This window comes from Diplotaxodon limnothrissa, linkage group LG1, assembly GCF_057381915.1.
Source record: "Diplotaxodon limnothrissa isolate DT_005_m linkage group LG1, D_limnothrissa_male_GT1.1, whole genome shotgun sequence".
Taxonomy (NCBI): domain Eukaryota; kingdom Metazoa; phylum Chordata; class Actinopteri; order Cichliformes; family Cichlidae; genus Diplotaxodon; species Diplotaxodon limnothrissa.
In genome coordinates this window covers 17,443,319-17,463,764 of record NC_140596.1, presented here as the reverse complement: position 1 = coordinate 17,463,764, position 20,446 = coordinate 17,443,319, and the positions used below count along the sequence as shown (strand labels likewise).

At 39.8% G+C, this 20,446-nt stretch overlaps 1 protein-coding gene across 2 annotated transcripts in view; it reads right to left on the bottom strand.

Moving 5' to 3' along the window:
• Positions 1-10,125: 10,125 nt before the first annotated feature.
• kiaa1549lb (KIAA1549-like b) overlaps positions 10,126-20,446 on the bottom strand; it is a 57,098-nt gene continuing 46,777 nt past the window's right edge. For both annotated transcript variants that reach the window (XM_085354003.1, XM_085354010.1), the window contains 9 exons: positions 19,008-19,138; positions 17,974-18,098; positions 17,306-17,535; positions 15,700-15,832; positions 12,623-12,991; positions 12,446-12,537; positions 11,980-12,128; positions 11,632-11,783; positions 10,126-10,389 (listed from right to left, as the gene is read on the bottom strand). In XM_085354003.1, coding sequence (XP_085210129.1) covers positions 10,126-10,389; positions 11,632-11,783; positions 11,980-12,128; positions 12,446-12,537; positions 12,623-12,991; positions 15,700-15,832; positions 17,306-17,535; positions 17,974-18,098; positions 19,008-19,138 — 1,645 coding nt within the window. The remainder of the gene's footprint in view (positions 10,390-11,631; positions 11,784-11,979; positions 12,129-12,445; positions 12,538-12,622; positions 12,992-15,699; positions 15,833-17,305; positions 17,536-17,973; positions 18,099-19,007; positions 19,139-20,446) is intronic.

Below are 20,446 nucleotides of genomic sequence, written 5' to 3'. Positions count from 1 at the left end.
CGCCAAAATATAACAAGTGTTTTATTTCGGACTTTCCCGACTTCTTGAGTTCCGTTCTTTTTAAATATGATTCCATTCTTATTCTTAGTGATTTTAACATACACATCTGTTGTAAGAATGACCTGCTTGCTAAAGACTTTCTTGCTTTAATGGACTCTTTTAACCTCCTTTAATGGGTAAATGAACCAACCCACGTTAAAGGCCATATTTTGGACTTGGTCTTTACGTATGGCCTGGATATTTGTATTAAGGATATAAATGACGCTGGGATTTCAGATCATTTTCTAATTTCCTTTGATATTGGCTTATCTGCCGCTGGACTGCAGCCTGGAGCACTTTCTCGTCCGCTACGCGTACTCAGCTCTGAAGCTGTGTCAAAGTTTGCTGTGTCTTTTTTAGATTTGGCGCCTATAATTCCTGACTGCTGCTCAGTTATGCTGATACTTTGCTATCATTATTTTCATCTATCTCTGATTTGGCTGTACCTGACGACTGTTCTCTCTGTTCGGTTGATGGTTGTGCTAATATCCTGTTATCTGTTTGTTCTTTTAGTCTTGATTCTGTTGCTCCCATCAAAATGAAGCGCCCTAGAGCCTACTCTCGTTGCTGGCTAAATGATACTACACGTGCCTTATGACGTGTCTGTCGCCGTGATGAGAGGAGGTGGAAAAAAGATAAACTTCAGGTTTCTTATGATATGTTATGGACCAGCCGCTCACAGTTTCAAACTGCTGCTAGAATGGCTAAGGCATCTTTTCTTTCCAAAGTCATTTTGGCTAATGGTCACAACCCTCGTATGCTATTTAAAAATTTTAATTCTGTTGTTAATCCCTGTCCTGATATGCCTTTACTGTATTCACAAGCTCTTTGTGAGCGTTTTCAAATTCTTTTTTTAGATAAGGTTTCATCCCTTAAGCTTTCCTCTTCGTCTGCCTCTTATCCTGTCTTTTCCTCTGAGTGTAATTCAACTTTTCATCAATTTGAGCCCGTGTCGCTTTCGACTCTGAAGCAGCTGGTTGATCAACTGAAAAACATCAATGCTGTGTTTGATATTCTCCCATCACGCATTGTTAAGGGCTGTTTTGATGTAATTGGACCGAGCATTCTATTCTTAATGAATTTTTCTCTACTCTCTGGATGTGTCCCACTGGCCTTTAAGCATGCTGTAGTCCAGCCTATTCTGAAAAAAAAAAGAATCTTGATTGTTATGATCTTTTGAACTATCGACCAATCTCTAAGCTTCCGTTTCATTCCAAGATCCTGGAGTGACTAGTTCTTTCTCAGCTTCAGGCATACTTAGACGCGAACAACATTGCAGAGAAATTTCAGTCTGCCTTTAAGCCACGGCACAGCACTGAAACGGCCTTGCTTAGAGTTCTCAATGACCTATTTGTAAGCACTGACTCTGGACGCTCTGTGGTCCTGGTTTTTTTGGACCTTTCCTCTGCTATTGATATGGTTGATCATAACATTCTTCTACTAAGACTTGAGCATACTGTGGGTATAAGAGGCACTGCCCTCAACTGGTTTAAATCTTATCTTGCTGACAGGTCTTTTTCGGTTAATTTGGGCAACTTCTCATCTTCCTCGGTACCTGTACACTGTGGTGTGCCTCAAGGATCTGTATTAGGCCCTATTCTCTTTTCGCTATATCTGCTCCCTCTTGGAGCAATTTTTGAGAAGTCTAATTTTGCCTTTCATTGCTATGCTGATGATATACAGATTTATTTTGAGATTACTGACGATCTTGCTATGTCTTTTCACTATTTTCGTGAATGCATGCGTGAGGTTAAAGGTTGGTTCAAGAGTAATTCACTTGTCCTGAACGAAAAGAAAACGGAGATCGTGGTGTTTGATAGTAAAATCCCCCGTGACCAACTGTGTGCTGCTCTGATGCCTTTTGCTAGCTCTCCTTCTGATTATGCCAGTAATTTGGGCATACTACTGGATAGCTCGCTTAAATTTGACAAGCAAGTGTCTGCTGTTGTGAGGTCTAGTTTTAATCAGCTGCGCCTCATTTCTAAGGCTAAGCGCTATATTCCGCACATTGACCTGGAAAAACTCATTCATGCATTCGTGACTTCCAGGTTGGACAACTGCAACTCTCTTTACATTGGCCTTTCCTCCACCCTTCTCGTTAGATTGCAGACTGTCCAGAATGCGGCGGCACGCCTTTTGACAGGTAGCAGGAAGTTTTCTTCCATCACTCCTGTTCTTGCTGGCTTGCACTGGCTTCCAATTAAATACCGTATTCAATTTAAAATATTACTTTTCACCTACAAAACCATTAATAATTTGGCGCCGAGCTACCTCAATGAGCTTCTCAGGTTACACACTCCTGTCAGAGCACTTAGATCTGCTACCCAAATTCTTCTGGAGCAACCTCGTTCTCGGCTGAAGTCTCGCGGTGACCGCGCATTTGCTGTAGCTGCCCCGGTCTTATGGAACAACCTTCCTGCTGCTATTCGGGCGTCTGACTCTATGCCACTGTTTAAATCACGGCTGAAGACTTATTTGTTTAATCTTGCCTTTCCACCTAGTTAACACTTGGTGTGCGTTGGTACATTTTTATCCGTTATGCTTGTGTACTACTTTTATATCTTACGATTGTCAAGGTTTTTATAATTGATACGTGCCAGGTCCTTTCTCTTTTCCCTCCCATCTCCCTTTTCCTATTTTATTTTTGTCAAGCACCTTGGTTTTTTAGTGTGCTTTATAAATAAAGTTTATTATTATTATTATTATTATTATTATTATTATTATTATTCCCATGTTATTACGGTGTATCCATATAAATGGCCCACCCTGTATATTATTAGTAACTGTATTAGTCTATGTTGCTGTGTTCGCTTGTCCCTGATTTCTTATTCAGTAATTTTCTTCAGGTCTTTGTTAGTGTCCTTTAGCTATTGCCTGTTTTATCTTGAAGGTTTGTTTTCTTTTGTGTTTAATTTTAGTTTTACTTCCTGTCTTCTCCCTCCTTTGTGATTCTGTGCTTCTCCCTGATTGCTTTCCCCGGTTGTTTTTCTGCCCTCACTTGTGTCTCTTTCTCTAATTAGTGCTCTGTATATACATCCTCCAGTGTCTCCCACATCTAGTTTATCTGTTAGGTTCCTCTAGCTGACCTATGTCACTGTGCATCTTGTGTTTTTACCTTTTGGACTTTGTTAATGCGCAAATCTCATCATCAGCCTTGATTAAACAGATTGCTCTTGTTTGTTACTCCTTTGTGTCCTGCATCTGGGTCCTCTCCTAATCACTATCTCTGGCAGATAATAGAGAAGTTGGTGGAAAAATAAATGTCAACTTAAAGGTATTTCAAGCAAATTAGTTCATTAGTTGATCAGTTTAACCAGACAAATATTTAGATTTCTTATAATTTATTTAATAAGGTTAATAACATTTTGATTTTCAAATGGTCACACAAGTAATAAAATACACAAATCTCAATCATATAAATGTAACAGCAACTGCAATACATTATTATCATATGATTTGTCTGTTAAGTATCTTTGACAGCCCCTAGAGTAGCGTACTGCAAAAACACTAAATATGAGAGTGCATGAAAGGAAAAGCAAAGGCAGAAAGGGACATCCGGTTATTTTAGCTTCATGGAGTCAGTTATGAGTGATAAACTTTGGAAAGTTTTAAACTTAGAGTAAGCAGGTCATGGCTGTGGTCCCCTCATTTTTTTAAGGAGGTGGACTGAACTTCTGCAGAGTGGAATTCGCTATGATGCACCGACTGGAGTAGGCAGATATAATCAATAGAATTACATGAAATGGCAGCCTGAATCACACCACACACAACCACTGTACTGAAAACCCTAAAGGTTTGTCTATTTAAAGCTCAACTGCCCTGACACAGAAAAAGTTGTATTGCTTTATTTACTGTACGCGCATGATTCATGCAAACTGAAGCATATGCTGCAGAGGCACGACAGGCACTAAGATAATTTTAACGTTCTATTCCACCGTGTAGTTCAGAGGCGCCTCAGTTAATGAGACTCAGTCTGTCTGGTTCTGAGTCTGACTTTCAATCCACCACCCACTGAGTTCACATATTAAAATTATACCACTGGGGAAGAGTTCAGTCAGTGGAAAACAATGTGTCATTTTCATCCATATCAAATGATATGGATACAAGAAGAAAATGTTATCTTTGGGGATATCCGTTGTCATTAGGTAATTTAAGGGCGAAGTGATGTATCATTTGCCTCATCGGGACCTCCTGACGCATACTAATACCAAAACAGTTACACTTCATTTCACAAATTCTCTCTGCTCCCAGCAATACCTCAGTCAGAATTCAGTTTACGAGTTAAAAGTGCAAACATAGTTGTGAATATCAATGTGAGAAAATGTCACTTGTGGTATCACAGGAAATTTGTTAAGTTACTTTCAAGTTTGTTTTCCACCCTTGACCGGTCCTTGTACTGATCATTATCAAATCTCTGTGCTGATGTCTTCTCAGAAGTCTGCATTATAATTACTTTAAGCAGCCTTTATTAGAGATAATGGACCTTCAGAGTTCGATCACATTTAATTACAACTGACAAATTAGGCTCTAACTATATCTACACTCTACCTGGGAAAGAGAATATCAAATACAAGAACGACTGCTTCCATGCGTTGTGCATTTCATTGAATTAAACGAGGATTCGGGGAAATAGATAAGAGTTAGTCAGGAGAGGGGACACAAAAGCAGAGGTGTGGATATGAGGCCTAAAAAATTGTGCAGCAACATCAAAGCATGGTGATGGACAAAAGCATCTGAACCGTACAGATTTGGTATTCTCATTAAAATCTGCCAAAAGTTTTAAGTCTCCCCACTTTTCTTCAAACCTTAATGTGTATTTGGATGTGTATGTGTATTTGCATTGATAACTAATATATGCAGTATATATGGACACAAACTGGACATGTTATGACACAGAGCTGACTTTAGAATGTGTCATATGAATGATGATGGTGGTCTAACTTCTAACGAATACATATACATCTTTCATGGGGCTAACAGGATTGAACTGTGCATTTGGAAACCACAGCAGCTGCAAGGTTTCACATCACACTGGTTTAAGTTGAATTATGGTTTAGTCCCTGGTTTTTCTTATGTCACAAATCAAGATTGCATTTACAAGTCACAAACAAAATTCCCACTCTCAGCAGATTCATCTGAAACAACCTTCTGCTATTTGATCCTGAACATACTTCAATCTGCACAACAAAGGTGAACAAAAAGACATCACTTTGATTTTTGAGTGAAGGAGACTCTGATGTTTATGGCAACAACAGGCAAGAAACATCTCAGTCTTGTATATTCCCGTCTGTGCATCTATTCTTGAGCAGATTGCATTACTAAAAAAAGATTTAAATGCAACTTGATACATGATAAAATTTCGTTTACTTTTGGTTCATTCTACTTAATTGTATCGTATAATCCAGTTTTGTATAATTTTCCTGATACTGTGTCCATCTCATGTAACATTTTGTGCATATTACCAGTGCAGCTCTCTCTTTATGCAAGTAAAGGCGATTTAGATGTGTTCTGACTTGGAAGCCTATTTACCATTTCCAGAGAGAGGGCGTTTGTTTGCATGGCACTAGGGAGAGCCCTAGTGGTAAAATACTGAACTACAGATTTAATGCATTATTTTTGTACACACACACACACACACACACACACACACACACACACACACACACACACACACACACACAAAAGGCAACAGTGCCTGGCGCTCATGCTGGTACACAAAACATGACGATAATAAAATATGACATACATAAGTATTTTTGTCAATAAGGTCATATGAACAGAAGCACTGTATTATAGTGAATTAACACAAGTCATTTGACCTTGAAACAAGAATATGCTAGCTCTTTAGTTATGTTAAATTTATGTTAAAGTTCAGAGAAATTTCTGTAAAAGTCTGTAATTGTTTTTTAAATATTTCATCTCAGATTCTTCTGTTCTGTTTTGGGACCCGCACCTGAAAGCATCTCTGTGGTAGAATGTATATTAGGCTACATTGCCAGAAGTGCTTGTTAATATTTCTGATTTTAGAAAAGCAAAATGACTAACTCCATTCCCTACAGCTGCTGTAAATATAGCCAACAAAGACATACACCTGAGTCTCTAGGTAATTTTACCTCATTTTTTCAACAAGAAAGGGATGGTTATAGGCAGGGCTGCACACAAGTGGTCCGCAGGAGCGCATTCGGGGTCAAAATAAAAGACGCGCACCAGATAAGAAGTTGGAACGCGCGTTTGCGTACAGTATGATTATGACTGTTATTAGTACTGAAGGAAAATAAAGCTACATTCAATCCGCCCTGCCAGTGATATGATTCACTGCAGCTCAACTGTCAAAAATGGTATGTGTGCAAAGTCAAACACTATATGTGAGTAGAGTAAATTTGAGTATGCTCACCTGTCAACATGACAGAATAGTTTTTGCTGCACTGGTACCTGTCACAGCTGTAGCACTTTCAGTGGCATCAGAATGGCACTTTGGGTCTTAGCTCATATAATCTCTAGCTACTCTGATGGGTGTTGAGCTTGCTGCAAACTTCTGCAGTAGTGTTAGAAATGACACTTTTATTCATGGACCTGAACTGGCAGGTAACACAAACAAGAATATGCTTGCTCCACAGTTTGCTGATGTGTTACAGAACCGAGTCAGGTCAAAGAAGTCTTTGACAAGAGACAGCTTTCTATATTATAAGACACATTACTTTTTAAATATTTGCTTGAGTTTATGCAAGTTAAGGCCTGTTGAAGCTTTCAATTGTTGCAGGTGAATTCACCTATAGTAATATGCCAAGTGTGCCCCAGAACCCTGCTCATATACTATGTATCTCTACTAAAGTCATGCTGCCATACAACAGGGGTTTCCAACTCCAGGCCTCAAGGGCCGGTGTCCTGCAGGTTTTAGATCTCACCCTGGGTCAACACACTTGAATCAAACGATTAGTTCATTACCAGGCCTCTGGAGAACTTCAAGACATGCTGATGAGGTAATTTAGCCATTTAAATCAGCTGTGTTAGCTTACGGAGCTTATTTCTTCTACGGTATTCAAAAATAAGCAACTTACTTACAGGAGAGATATATTTCCTGGCAATATGGCAATCATGGATGTGGCTGTCATGCTATTTGAGCCCAAAAACTTTTAAAATGAAAGAAAGCTTCAATTTTGTAATCAGTTGCGTAGTGCTGCCTCTGGTGGCTGCACACAGCAAAAGCTGTTGGCTCACAACCATGCAGTCTATGAAAACAAGTTACTTTACACATTTATAACCATCTGTTGTTTTTCTGAATTACCATCAACCACGTCTGTGTCTCCATGTTAGCATGTCTTACAGAACATGTAGTAAATTAGGATACCAAGATAACAACTACACACATGGTTACACAATAAGTTGCTCTGACCGCTTCGATAATGCTCGACAGGTAAACTGATTTTCGGGGTAAAAAACGATGGAGGGACTGATTTGCTCTCCAAATAAAACCTTTTATTCCATTTTAATCATCTGGGCTAAAACTTCTGTCCCTCTCAATCATTCTCTTTATCTCTCTGTCAGAGTAATATGAGAGGATCATTGAATCTAACAAGGTCAAACAGATGAAGAGAAATAAGAAACCAGCCTGGAAGAAAAAAAACACTGATTTTTTTTAATAGATTTAGTTCACTTTGCATTTAATTTTAGAGAATAAATACTCATCTTTTTTCAAATCAAATAATATCCTAAAACCCCTTTGTTTCATATCACTAAGTTTTCTCAGATATCCAGCATGAGAATGTGGAAAGGTCTTCACTTCTGGTACTCACAAAAATGGTTTCACTGTATTACCTACAGCTTTTAAGACACAAGTGCTTGTCTGAATAAACAGTAAAATTAATAAAAACAAGCAGACAGTTTGTGTTGAGTTTAGGACAGACAAGATTTCTTCATTACTATATACACATCAACAGGGATGAGTATAAAATAACAGTTACTGGAAAAGAAGGAGACTTTTTAAGTAATCATGAGGCAAAAAGGCTAAATTCATCCAGGATTGCTGAAAAAGCAATACTGCTCTATAAAAGGAAACAATGATTTGAAGGCATCTTCACTCTTTATGTCACCACTGACTGTTTACCCACAACAGCATTGATCAGAATATAATCAGCAAAGCATTCCACGTGAATATCAATAAAAGTAGGCAATCTATACCATCTCAGTGTGTATACAAATATATTGCAGCATCCCTGGTGTAGGCCTACATGCACTCATCTTCAGTCAGTCCCACTTTCAGTTCCCGTGCAAGCAATTATGCATGAAGAGTTCAAACTAACCTGCTAGAGCCTTTCATGCCACAGTGAAATATGAGGAAAGAATTCCTTCAATGGGAGTTTTAAACATTTGTTTTGGGGCCTAATATGGTGTCCTAACATGAGGCTGACAAAGTTCATAAAGATGGCTAAATTAAACCCATCCCATTAGAAAAGTCAGCAGGATTTCTTTTCATTTTTCTAGAGAATAATCGTGACCGCCTTTCTTCTTGTCCTTGCTAAAATAATTATAATAAGTGTCCTTTATACTATTCAAGGCTTGGTCTTTTATTTAACCTGTAAATTTATATACTATATATCCTGTATTTACTGGGCCTGGATCACTATCATTAATACTCACATTTTAACTTTCAAGGTTGGCAGACATGTTTTATATTGTTATGTATGACCTGGCTTAGTTTCATTACATATGAAAACTTCCCAAAAAAATGAAGGTAATTGTCTTCTAGGGCACAATGATGATCCACAGTGATATGTTCATCTTGAACACTGTTTCTGAACCATGACACGATGGCTTGTGCGCTTAAACCTCTGAATGGGAGCGGTGATGCAGAACCTCATTATGTGTCAGTACTTTAAACAAACGTGGCATTTTATTCATTAAATGTGCTCATTGAGACCATCGAGATGCTTTAGGGGCAGTAAACAAGCATATACTCACTATCTTTATAGTTGAACTTCACAAGAAACGATGCCGATACTACTAGAAGTTAAGAGACTGGATTTTGTTTAAGGATTTGAAATTGTAGAGTAGGTGTGCTGAATCATCGGCAAATGATAAAGTATAAAAATCCAGCTGAGCATATAAATTTGACTTCAAAGTTGTTCATTTGGGTTTGCAAAAGCCAAAGTGTTTGTGTTTTCGACATTAAAAAAGCCAAACATATGGTTAAGTATTTGACAACAGTAATATACTATAATAACCACCTATTACTGTTCAAAGGAAAGGTCTCTTAATGCTAACCAAGTGAATTTACTTTTTGAACACCCAACAAATACTGCAGTCATGAATGATTCTCTCACTTTGCATACACGGAGATATACAGTTCATCAGTCACATCATCATGGATGCATCGTCATGTTAACTTGGGTTAAACTGAAAACACAAATACCCATTCACTGTATTTAAACCATTTCTTAATTTAAAGAAACTAGTTTAAACTAAATAAAGAAAAACAATATTAGTCCACCAAAGATAACAAGCATTTGTTGTTATTGGTGTTATTATGTGATCTGCAAACAAACATTAAAAAGCGATGCACTGGTTTGATATTGTATGGATTCGGATATTAGCAGATATTGATCGAGCCCATCTTGTTCAAGCTAACGTTCTATAAAAGGAGATTAGATACACAATGTCCTTATACTGTACATGCTCATATACACTGTGGTTTATACTTACCCATCTGACAGGAAGAATTTGGTCCTCTCAGTACAGACAATAACGCTACGGGGTTGTCTCTTCTCAATTAACTCTGATTACCAAAAAAATTGAGATCATGGGAAAAAAAAGACATTTTCCATATTTAGCGTCTCCTATTGACATATCTACAGAGAGATGTGTGTACTTACTTTGGACATCATCAACAGAGGATGGCAATAATCTTTTGTTAATTTCCCTAAAGTCAGGAGCTAAAAAAAACATCAATGGTGTATGAAAAGAAATCAATAAGTGGATCATCAGTGGATAAAGAACATCAGTCTGTTATAGAGTACAAACATCAAAAATCTGTCCATAGGAATGCCACCACTGTGTGCATGTCCTGCACACATGGGAGCAGAATCAAACCTAGAACTCAAACATGTCATTCTGCTTCTTCGCTAGCTTTGCCACCTCCTGTCGGATCGCTTGCACAAGTGCAGAGGTGGAGAGGCTGCTCAGGGGCATACTGTCCATGTCCTTCAGCACCTGGGGTAGACTTTGCTGGGATGATGTGCTTGGGGCAGGTGGTGGCTGCTCCAGTGTCTGGTTATACTGCAGAGGCAGCCTGGTGGGGCTCCCCTGTGGGTAGCGAGGATGAGGAAAAGCCTCTACGTACCCAGGCAGGGGCACCTGAAAAACAAGATGAACAGGACATCAGAAATACAGAAACATCATTACTACTGCCCACTAAAGATGACTTTGTTAGAAGACAGAATATTCGTTAGTTTTCCATCTTGCTGAGTGAACAGTTTCTCTTGAACCACTAATTTAAAAGAATGGGTGATAACGCAAAATATACAAAAAATGGACCAACGTAACAAGGAAAGTAATGAGTGTGGAGCTCTACAAAAATATTAAACTAAGATGCAACTTGATTCAAACATTGCTTCGAACAAAAATCTACTCTTGCATGAAGACACAAATTTTAAGTGTCAGCATTACACACCACAAAACTAAAAAAAAAAAAAGGGAAAAAAAGCAAACAGTAAATTTTTTAAAAAGGTGTTCATTTAAGAAATGTGCTCAACTACCCCAGTGTTTTGTTGTGTCCACTCAACGCCAGCCATAAATTCAGTTCAGCAAATGGTTTCTAAATGACACTGGTTCTGCAAAAAGACACTGCATGAATGCATTTGGTTGAAACAGGCAAAGAGACAAGAAAAAAAAAAAGACAAAAAACATTTCATACAAACAGGGAGAGTGCAGGGAGGGAGGGACACATAGGCCACACGGGTTGCAATAACACATCTAACAAGACAAATGGAGCCTTTCCAATTGTAATGAAAAACAAAGAACATTTAGGACTGTGCTTAACAGCTACTAAGTTAAGTGAGTTCCAGTTATCTTCAAAGTTAAAGACTGGGCAGAAAATGTGTTTTGGATCAATGTCAGTTCCATAATGAGACAAAGGACAAAAAAAATGTTTAATGGGGAGGGGTATCCCAACTACGCGACTTTTTATTATTAATTCATGTCAGTTCAGTACCACGCTTTATGGCTCTTTGGGCTTGAATTGAACTTATGGAGAAGCATTTTAATATTATCTAATATATTTTATCATATTAATAGTGTGTTTCAGGAAACTGTATGAAAATAAGAGAAAACAAAAAAAACAACCTTACATGTATGTTATGTTTGTAGCCATTCTCTAACCTGTTCAGAGTCTTGATTTATTCTTAATCCTTCAAGAAATTCATTTGGAGGAGTTTATTTTAAAGATCTAATTATTAGTCCAAGGATCTCTTGGAGCTATGGGACAACAGCTTAAGCCGGACTGTCCTGTTTAATTCCGACATCTGGTAACGACATTCTACCGCTGTACATTAATTATTCTGCAGTCTCGGGTGCTTCGGGCAAAATGAGCTTCCTTACAGAATCTGCCCACTGTGGCGGCACATCCTCGGGTTCAGGTGGATAAGACATCCAAGAGGGACTGTGGTAGGAGGTGGGCGGTGTGGACACAAAGTATTCTGAGTAACCGGGCCTCGTGGCTGGGATGGCATAGACAGCCGTGATTGGGTTTCCTGTGAAAAATAGAGAAGAGAGAGTGGCACTGACTCATTTCATTTGTGGGTTCATAGATTTCAGCTTTTCACCTCAAGCATTTTAATTTGTCCAAATATTTTTCCATTCTTGACAAAGTAATGTTGGCATTTAAGCACACTGGAACACACTGTGGGTTGCTTTTAAAATGCAAAGTCATCTCCTTGTTATGCTTACCTGAGTAGTTGGACACAGGCTGCTCTGCAGTGATAGATGGAAGTGCTGCTCTAGTGGTTGGCCCATATGGGTTGTTGTCATGTTGACTCTGCATTTCAGCGACAGATGTCTCTAAGCTCCTTCCCTTAGGCCCCAAGTCAGAAGTGGAACTAAGTTGGACAGAGATTGGAGAGGCAATAAACAAAGACATGCTGCAATACTACACCACTAGATGGCAGACACATGCTGAGTGAAAAAGTGGGCACCTTATTAACATTCTTCCCATCTCTCAATGCACTGCTCCAATATTAAAATTTACACAAGCCCTAAAATCGCGCTGGCCACAGTACATCACCCAGTGACTATCTAGTCCCTGAATATGCATTTAAATATGAATAAATGTTGAATATCTTATGGGTTTTGGGAAATACAGGCAGCAGTATGACGGTCTGTCTGCAGCTGTGCTCGTGTATATCTTCAGCATTACCGTCTTAGAGAAGTCCCAGGAGGGGGCCCAGTGCGAGGTGGTAAAGGGGGAGGAGAACCCATGGCCTCAGGAAGCTGGGTGAAGCGAAAGGCCTTAAACAGATTGTGAAAGCCATTTAGGGTTAACGTTTCTTTATTACAGGTATTAGAGAGCACAAGTGATTCTCAGCCAACTTACTGGTTCAGGCAGGCTACACTGATACATATCTGTACCATAAGATGGCACCCACTGGAGGCCTCCCTGTCCAGAGCTCATTGTACCCGGTGCACTGGTCACCACATCTGCATAAGGGAGGGGAGGCGGCGCAGGGTTGTAGTGGTTTGGTTGGTGGTGGTGGGAGTGCCTTCCAGATGTGGACTGCCCCCCTGAAGCCAGACTGAAAGCCTCCTCTAGCAGCAGGTGCATCTGCTGTCGCACTTCATCAATCGACGGTTGCGAGCTGAGAGTGGATGTCTCTGAGTGGCCTTTCAAGCCCCGTCCATACATGTATCCCCGCGGTCCCATGATACGATCAACATTTGTCTCCTCAATCAACTCTGGCTCAGTCTGAAAATATTACCGTAGGGAAACTATTGTGAACTGAGACTAAACATACTTTTGCAAAGTCTGACAACTTGTACATTTGGTAGAAAAGCCTATATTTATCTGTTTCATTTTCTTAAATAACAACAACAACAACAAAACAAGCAACATACAAACAAGACTGATGAGATATGCAATTTTGGCACAAGTTTAACCCTCTGAGGCCTAAGAAATTATCTGTGGTGACCCAAACCCTGATCTCAGGTTGACAGTTAAGATTTTAGCAATCAAGTCACAAAGAAATGATCATTCCAACTGAGACACATCAAAGCCAATTTTTTTCTCAAAATACAGGGTTATGATTAGAGCTTAGGCTAGGGTTAGGGTTGTCACCAGTGATGACTTTAGCCCTCAGAGAATAAAAGCATCAGTTTCACGGTAGCTTTATGCTGATGGTTTGTGGAAAGCATGCTTTGACTTTCAAATTTTTGTGATACTTTTAAACGTAGCCTTTCCACACTGAATTGTCCGGATGCTAACAGATACAAGTCCTGTAATGTATTTTGTAACTCTGTCACTTGGTTGCAAACAAAGTGCTGACTGAGCTAGAAGAGGCTGTTTAACATACACTTGAGTGTACTAGATTAATTTGCTGTAATAGTTTAATCCAATGTTGTTATGAGTTTGGTTACAGTAAGCTTAGGAGAAGGGCCACTGATACTTTATACATAACCACTGTCCTCTCAACTCTATGTATTCCACTCCCAGACTTAATCTCCTCCATCTTTTCTTACTTTCTCTTTAGCCACATGAAATCAGTCCTCATACTTAGTGATAAATTAATATGAGTTGAGGCTGTCCTACTTCCTGTGCGACTACAGACTAGTCATGGGAGACCTAGTGTGGTGCACCTCATAAATCAGCCCCTCTTGCAACACAGAACATCAGAGAAATATATCTGCAATGATGGAGCCTGCAGCTACACGAGGCCCTCTGTAATGTACAGGGCCAGGAGTTCTGAGAAAGGATCTTGTAATTTGTACTGGCCATTGTGCCATGTTTCTAACAGAGCCGAAAGGTTGGTAACAAAGACTTCAACACACTGTTTTGCTTGCGATACCAGCTAGTCATCTCAAACACCTGATCTATTTAAACTGGAAGCAAAAAGCTGCCAGACCAGATTTGAACCTGCAACAGAAGACAAAGCAACAGAATTGCATAAAACAGTAAGATTCAACATAGGCGCCCAAACTACAGCTATAAGAGCCAGTAGACCCTTTTATTTTTCTCCCATGAAAAGTCAGATGGCTGTCAGGTCAGTGGAAGTTCAGAGAAATATTTCCAGCACTGGCTCAGAATGAAAGCCCTCTTTAGGAATGGTCTGCCTGATTGCTCTTAGAAGCTCCCATGCCTGTGTTTGGTCTTCATGACAGAAAAAAGCCATACACAGAACCATAATGGACCAATAAAACAGTAGGGACATAAACCAGTCTTCCTGAGATGCATTATATATCAAAACGACAGGACCCAATAAATCTTAGCTCTTAATTATAAATGAACCACTTTTCTACCTTCAGCAGGCTGGGGCACACTTGAAACCACACCTGAGTTGAATATAACTCATTTCTAGCTCTGTTGCTGCATAGAGAATAAGGCTGAACTCCAGCAGGGATTGATTTTGATCTTTTAATTCAGTGCAAATAGGCAACCTTTTCTTTAATTACTATTAAAATGAATGAGAAACACGGGCACCGTTGAAGAGTAATACATCAGAAAAGTAAAAGTCACTTGTGCAGTCTTCTACACACAGGTTGCAAATTACCTCGTATTAATACATTTAATAAATACCAGCATTTGTTTCAGTGTTGCTAAAATGCTTTGTTAAATAAGTTTACACATAAATATCTTCCTCTGTCTTTAAGCAGGCTTTTACAAATGCTATACTCCCACATGATATGATCTCTTAATGCAATTCAGTGTAAAATGGCTGCGCAGAAACGCCTTTTAATGTGTTCTAACACATCCCTATGTCTAACTGAAGCCTTTCTCTTACAGGAAAGCTGCGTTCTCAGCTCTGGAAATACTCTGTTTGGTTCAGGTGAGGGTGCTGCCTGGGTAGAGCTTGCAGGAGGCAAGACACACGGCGTCCACTCACCCGATGTAAATTCTCCAGGTAATTACCTATTGTATTCTCTGACTGAGTCAGACATGCGCTTCTCGCATACAGCTCTGCGGGATAATGTCGAGAAAGGTTCAGGGCTGCAGTGCCAAATGTGAAAAACTGCTTTAGTCTTGTCAAGCTGCTCTTCCCCCATTTTGCTGGTAGTCTGTACAAAATTTCCTCTTGTCTTAAGTGTCCCTCTACAGCTGCACAGCAGCTTAACAATGTCTACAGAAATACGAAGGGGAAAATTTGCACTAAAATTAGCTGGAAATTTGAAAGACATGCATTCTGTTTGCCCAACACAGACAGATGAACCCTCATTATAGTTTTAGCTGAACTGTCGAAATATCTTTTACTCACAATGAAGCCTGTGGATTTTAATTCCCCATCAGAGGATCGCTTCACAGGCAGCAAGGACAAGAGTAACAAAAAGAGTTAAAATTACCAAATCTTTAATAAACTGGTGCATATTTTTTAAAATAGACTTGAACCTGTGTAGAGTTATCTTTTAACTGCTAGCTGGATGATCTAGTTGGGCAGACAGGGTCGGTGTTGAAATATAACTCACATCATAGCCGCTGTTGCGGATGCCTCTCCTGGGTCTCTCTCTCATTACAAGCAGGTCCATCTCTGTTCCTCCGGGGCTCGGACTGCTTAAGCTTTGTCTGCTTCGATAGGCCGCCTGCCCTACCTGCGAGTGCCTGCCAATTAGAGTAAAGAGTGGATTCAGTGCAAATCAAATCTGGTTTTGTTATTAACTTAAAACATTTACTCTTTCAGTTTTAATTTCCCCGCAGTGGCAAGTAGTGATGGGTGAAGGAAGACAATAAACCTTACAGTTTTTATTGAGCCAGACATTATGAACAGGGCGAGGAAAAGTATACATGCTACCTGAAATGTTAACAGAGGGATGAGATGTGATATGTTAGAAAATCCCAAGAATATCAAAGAAAAGTTCTGGGACAGATTTCAAATAATTGTTTGAAAGATTTATTTTTTTCAAAGTAAAATGGTCATCAAGTGAACACACAAACCCACTTTCTGGTTTGAACATTGCTGCTTAGCAGATGAGTGTGAGTTATTCTGATGTCTAAATGTAAAGTACAAGTACTACACTGTCATGATCCTGGGCCATGTGGGCCCAGTATTCTTAGTTTTCATGTATTTTTGTATTTTGTTCTTTATTTAGGCCATGCTTCCTGGGTTGATCTGTTACGTTGTTCCTTATGTGTTTTCCCTTCGTGACTCTTACCCCCTGTGTGCCCCTCTGTGTATTTATGAGCCCTCGTCTCTCTTTGTGTTTTATTCTATGTTTTTCCCCAGCCCGTTATGTCTGCGTTCTCCCCGTGCTCTCTCTCCTCCTGTTTGAACCTCTGTGTACTTCCTGCTTTACTTTGCCCATCTCCCATCAGTGTTACGTTCACTCCTGCCGTGTCTTGTTATGATTATCAGTGTCACCTGTGTTCCCCGTGTGCATCCACTTCCCCTGATCATCCCTCATGTGTATTTAGTCTCTGTGTTTCATACAGTCTGTGTCGCGTCGTCTGTGTTCCCACCCTCCGTGTTTCCATGCCTGGTCTGTTGTCTTCCAAGCCATAGCCTCACCATAGTTTGTTCTCAGTTTAGGTTTTTGTTTAGCCACGCCATCCCTGCTGTATTTGCACACCTTGTTTTCAGCCATATTAAAGGCTCGCCTTTTGTTAAAACTCACTCCCGTCTGCTCACTTGTGTACGCACCTGGGTCCATTACACGCATTCTCCACTCGGTCCGTCACAGCGGACCGTGACACTACACATGTTTTTGTGCATCTGTGTGGTTGAAACAGGACAGAACCAGCATAGTGGTCCATCCAAAACCCTGAATTATCTCCATTAGGGAAGCTCTGAATTTGGATCAGTCTAATCAGAAAGGCCTAATGGGACTCCCACTACCTACTATGGCATAAATGGATAATAACAGTATTAGAGGAGGCACTTTCACTTATAGAGGTAAGCTAATTAGGCACAGCAGGGGTGAGCAGAGATTGCTAGCAGTCCATGATTAAAAGTCCAATCAACCAATATGAAGAACATGATACATGTGGTGGGTCAAACTTGTAAGCAAGAATGGATCTTTCTTTGTGTTGACAGTCAGTAAAATCTTGTTTCCAGCTGCTTCCCTACTCTCCCCTCACCTTCTGTGAGACTTGACATAAGTAGAACCTCGCTCATCATCAGGCTCCAGCGGTCTTCCATGCTCATCGGCAGCCCTCTCATGACCGTGTCGCTGTCTCTGTGCCACAGCCCGGCCACTGCTGCTGCCATTGGTGGACGGGAAATCATAATAGCCCTTCCTTTTAGCCTTCAGCCTCAGCTTGTTCCTGTAGTGTTCAATGTCTGACTTCTGCTTCAGTGCCAAGTTCACCTGCAGAGAGGGTAGGCCACAGGATGTAGCAGAACAGAGGACAATCAGAACAAATGCAGACATGAGGTTATTCTGTATGCAGTTACAGGTTTGTCTTAGAAGGCAGGTGTGAATAGAAAATGAACCCTTATTAAAAATTCATTATGTTGCTTCAGTATTACAACTGACATGAAAAATAAATTAAAACCCAAGAATAAATTATTGAACTATCCACTTCCAGGTTCTTCTTTAGACTCACTGTAAGTTGATGTTGATTAAAAATGTGCTTATTTGTGGGTAGCACACAGAAAGATGTGACCTTGTGCCAACTTTTTCCTGGCGATTTTAAACTTAAGAGAGAAGTATGCAAGGACAGAATTCTATGTCTTCCAGCTTATATGACACGTTTTTTTTTGTTCAAAAAGTATCCAACTGAGAGGATGTGTGCATTTGCATCACCTCTCCATTGACAATAGCCGAGTCCTGGCTGCGGTCAGAGGATGCCGGATGTGAGTAGTTGGTCTGTGCTGCCACTGGCTTTATGGAGATAAGCTGCAGGGAGCCAGAGGAGGTGTCATATGGATCTGAAGAACAGAGAAGGAGTTCACTCACAAAGAGACTACAAATACCTCTAATCATTAAGATTGTCAGTCAAAGAGGAATAAACGGTCACACTCTCTCTTTGTCTGTCTGTCTGATAACCACCCCCGCCTGCCCACCCAAGGGCTCCTGTCACCTCTTGACACTTGGGATTATGTCAAACATCAGTTGTCTGTGTCAGCAAACGAGTTTTTGGATGGAGACAATAGATCACAAAGATAGATTTGACTTCCAAACTTGTGGCATTGCATCTCTGTGATAAATGAAGAAAAACTGACTTTGCACTTTAGTTCCTCGTTCAGCATCAGACAAACTAGATTCAGTCCTAGCTTTCCCTTAACTCAGCTGATGAATTATTCAAAACTAAGCATTAAGAATATCATAATCGAGCACCCCTGATCTAATTTAAAGAGTATTAGATTAATTTCACTCACATCCACCACATATAGAACATTTAGCTTCAGTGGACGAGAATAGAAGAGCAAATAATTCAACATCTAAATGGATTTCGCATAAACTGCACAGAATGCTCAAAGAGCATGAGAAGGCTGACTTCACATGGTCGTTTGGCTTTTTTTATGTTTTGCATTAATACATGTGTTCAAGCATGTGTTTGTGTCAGTGTGTCACAGCATCTGCTAGTCTGACACAGTGTATTATTCCAGCAGACTCTCTGTTTCATGTAATATTGATCAGATCTATCTATGCTTATTGCTGAAGAGGTACCTACTTTAGAATGTAAAAATAGCCGCAGTAGAAATGTAGTAGACATCCCTCCTATGCAAGTGTTTTGCATAGGAGAGAATGGAAAAACATCTGTCATACACCTGACCTCGTCCGCAAAGGAGCTATAGAGCAAATTATTTGTATTTGCATCAGCGTGTAACTCTCACCGTCCCTCTTGCGAGTCTCCTCCTTTGTCAGTTTCTGCTGTGCTGTGATTTTCGACACCGTCAGGCCCCTGCCGGAATTGGGCTTCTCTGATTCGTTGCTGATGACGGAACCATCCTCACTTGGCAACTTGCTGCAAGTAACCATAGCAACAAGAAAGGCGGTGAGCTCTCAGGAAGCTGGGCTCAGAGCCAGGTTATGTCATCCCTCGCTTTAACAACCTCACCTTCCTCTCTCGCTCACTCAAGCCTTTGTCCTGTTACCACAATGTGCTATTACTGTATTTTTTTTTTTTTTGCATAGCAAAAAAAGGATAAAAAAGATGTGTGCTCATGTTAAAATCATCACCAAATGCTGCCTGCTCTTAGTATATCAGTGAAATCAACAGTATTCAATCAAGTATGTTCATTTTGTTCACTGAGACTCATTCGTTTTGCAGTAAAATGAAAGCAAACGATAGAAAAATCATCTTACTGACAAAAAACTTTACTACCATTATTATATTTGAAACATGTAATAACAAAATAATCATCTAATTCTCTTGCTAAAAAAAAATTGGCAATATGAAGGATTTTTGGACATTTATCTTCCCGTTTTGTGTCTGTACTACATATGCAGTGTCGATGTATGTGCAAAGTACACGTCAGATTATTTCCAGAGTGAAGCAAGGCTGGACAAACAATTGCTTCATCCAAACTGTTGTTTTTACTCGCTTCAAACGCCGTACTCTACTTGGAATTAGAGCCGATCAAGCCTCGGCTCAAAAGACCACGAGGCTGACAGTGACATCAAAGCACTATGGTCTATCCCCTAATTGTCTGCCTAAAATTGATAACAGCAAAGAAAGACAGTGGAACAGTGGCTACCCTCCCCGTGCTCTAACTGAGGCAGTGCTGCAGAGCTAGCCCCACTCTATAGTCTGAGGCTGCATAGAAACATATAAAAATTTATAGAGGTGGACAGATTGTGGTTACCCTGTCGGTGTGAGAGAGTTTTAGGTTTAAGGCTATTAGAGATACACTATACACGGATGCACATAATCATGTAATAAAATTAAAATTAAATTAAATGACATGATTTTAGATGTTGACAAAAAAAACGTTTTGGTTTTTACAAGCTATGTGTATTAGTTGATGCATGATAACAATTTTTTGAAATGCAACAGTGTGGCATTTTACCCCCTTTAATCTAAGTTTAAAGTATATCTAATATTCCACTCTCTTGTTATACTGAATGGAAAGTCAATCAGAAAATAGCTCATCCGGCTCATGATCAATCACAATTGACAGGTTAATATAATAGATGAAGTACAGAAGAATGTTATGTTGCTTCTTGTCATTCGTTGGCTGAATTACACAAACTAATGACATCTAAAATCCACAGAGGTTCACAAACAGTTATATCTGCAAAAACTTAAGTAGCAATTCTTGTAAAAGTGGAA